This window comes from Palaemon carinicauda, chromosome 12 (assembly GCF_036898095.1).
Source record: "Palaemon carinicauda isolate YSFRI2023 chromosome 12, ASM3689809v2, whole genome shotgun sequence".
NCBI lineage: Eukaryota > Metazoa > Arthropoda > Malacostraca > Decapoda > Palaemonidae > Palaemon > Palaemon carinicauda.
Window position 1 is genome coordinate 44,121,007 of NC_090736.1, and position 2,917 is coordinate 44,123,923.

General features: G+C 34.7%; 1 protein-coding gene across 1 annotated transcript in view; it reads right to left on the bottom strand.

The window, feature by feature from the left end:
* Nucleotides 1–1,497: 1,497 nt before the first annotated feature.
* LOC137650789 (uncharacterized) overlaps nt 1,498–2,917 on the bottom strand; it is a 30,064-nt gene continuing 28,644 nt past the window's right edge. Inside the window, exon 7 of the mRNA XM_068383944.1 lies at nt 1,498–1,709. Coding sequence (XP_068240045.1) covers nt 1,498–1,709 — 212 coding nt within the window. The remainder of the gene's footprint in view (nt 1,710–2,917) is intronic.

Here is a 2,917-nt window from a genome sequence, read left to right on the forward strand (position 1 = left end):
TGTCAGTTAAGGGGAGAGGAAGTCATCCTTTTTAAGTATGTCTTCTTTTATTTATGTGTTACCATGGTAACACTAGTTATGTTCTAAAATCCCAGGTGTGGAATTATACAGATAGCTCTAGTGCCGGTGTACGAAGTACAGAGTGCAGTTAATGGTAACCAGTACAGGTATTATGAAGAGCGATTATCTTTTATCTTCTCTTCAATCTAAGAGTGGCATTTCTTGACTTCATTCCTTCAAGAAAGAAACACAATTCCTGTACTCGTTTCAGGTATAATCCCATTGTCAGACTACATTCGTTTTATTAACCATCTCTTCTAGTCATTTATTAGAAATAAATGTCTATTAGAATGTAGTTCGTCCACCTTCGCCAGACAATTGTATACATACATGCCAGACTCTTTATCTACCTAGAATGCATCCTTCACATTTTTGTATGCATCAAAGGTTAGACATAAGAGACACTGATGTCATTTTGGCCAATTATACAACTTGAGACTATTTGTATATTCAGTGTGTACTTAAGTTTGATCATACTTTTTATGTTAACCTTTAAATCCCATTTCAACTGTCTAGATGACTCTTCCCTGTAGGAGGCAGGAAGCACTAACATTGTTTATGATTAGTGATGATGACATATAACGGTATTGTCACTAGTCTCATATGGTCAGTATGACCATTGAAAAGGTTGATATAAGGTTTAGGCACTGATGGAAAATCCACAGATACATTAATGCTCTGGTATGCTTCCATCAGCACGACATGGCTTGAGCCCAAAAAACGGATTTTGTACTATCGATAGTAGTAGTGAAGGGGGATGGCCTTTGAAGGGCCCCCCTTTTATTTTTGCCACACTTCCTCGAACGTAAAACTCTATCTGGGGTGCAGATTGCTATGAGGTGTGCCATTACGTCCTTACGCGATATCCCTTCTTAAAATTTTAAGGGATATTTGCTCCAGGAGTTAGAATTCTGGGTACTTTCGGTAAATTCTCTGGGATATATCACTGTAGTCACATATAATCTAGGAAGCTACTAATGAAGGAACTCCATCAGGACGACATGGCTATCTCACCCAAAAATAGATTTTTCGCTTCGCTCAAAATCCGTTTCATATATATATATATATATATATATATATATATATATATATATATATATATATATATATATATATATATATATAGTGTGTGTGTTTGTATTTGTGTGTGCCTGAGTGTATATGTGAATGTATATATGAATGTCTTACCATGCAACTTTGTGATATTTACCTCCCAAAAGTTTAACTTTTCGTCTCAGGAATTCGATGGTAGAGAGGAAAAGTGAATTTGTAATGAACGAAAAACCGAATGGCACACATAGATTTATTATTATATCGTTGTAATACAATGATATTATTCACAACTCCAATGCGGCCCTCACATTCATGTTAGGATCCTAAGATCCATCCTTTTAATTAAATTAGTACGTCCGTTGGAAATTTGTACGTAGGAAATAATCATGAAAGGGGTAAGTTGAAGCAAACTCTCTGGCATAAATGCAACAAGAGACGTAATGGAAATGCCAAGAGCTCCATCCCTCTCGCGGGTCTCAAGAATGTGCATGCCATGGAAATTGCCTCGTCCCGGCCTCTTACTTTCAGTGTTACACATTCGTAATACCAGCAGTCCATGAGGGCTTGAGAAGAAGGAGACTCTTGACTCAGCATTGCTGAAATTCAATTTTAAATGTAATATACTAGTTGGGATATGTCTTTGTATTGTGTACGCTCGAAAAGGGACACTGTTACTTTAATATTCTTTTGATTCAAATGTATGAAGAAAGTTTTTTATCTTATTCTTTAAAAATTATTTATGATCTTATTCATAATGAATTAGGTTTTAATCATAACTCTTCTGGTACTAATGTATGCGACCCGTCAAAAATGACGGCTAAGTATATAGATAGATATGCACACACATTCAACCCTTGGCACCCCCTGCCCCTTTCCTAACTACAACACGATAGTTTCGACAATGTATGGATGGTGGTTTCCGAGAGTAACTTTCGGGACTTGCCTCTCCCCAGGGTATGACTGCTCCCTCTTCCAACTACCCGAGGGTTGGGGAGAGACCAAGTAGTAATACGCCTGGCAACGCCGCTGATTGGGAGAGGATATATATTTTTATATATTTGTATACTGTATATAGCCAGACACTTGATCATTATTACATAGGGGAGATGGTTATCATTTAGATGCATAACTACAAATATTTTATCATTTCCCTTTTTTTCATAAGTGTTTTTGCTCTTGTTAATAAGGAATAAATTTATATCATAACTCTTCTGGAAATCTCTCCTTAGAAAATACACGCCATGTTCTAACCTTCGGATATATTTCCGTGCAGAGTAGACATTTGATTTCATACCGTATTCTCAAATTGATTATTGCATGCAGAGCTTAAGAAATGCTTTGGAAATTCTAATATATAAAGGTTCCTAGTAGTTGGACTGAGCGTACAGCTAAGAATTAAATTAGATTAAATATATTTCACTTAATAATCATATATTACAACTCAAGAAAAGGTAATCTTGTTTGAAGGGTCTGAAATTAATGATTAAAGTAAAACCTTTGCTAGTTAATTTAACCTTGTTATTGTTTGAAAAATAAGAAAAAAGAAATAATTTCCTTTTGCTAACTTCCACACGGTGATCTCTTTATTATTATTATTATTATTATTATTATTATTATTATTATTATTATTATTATTATTATTATTATTATTATTATTATTAATAGCTAAGCTACACTCATTTGCGAAAGCAAGATGGTATGAGGCTAAGGGCCTCAACAGGGATGAAAAGATAATTTCATCTGTAAGATTACATTAGTATAGAGGGCTAATGACTTCATGATTAGTGACAGTAATAAAATCTTG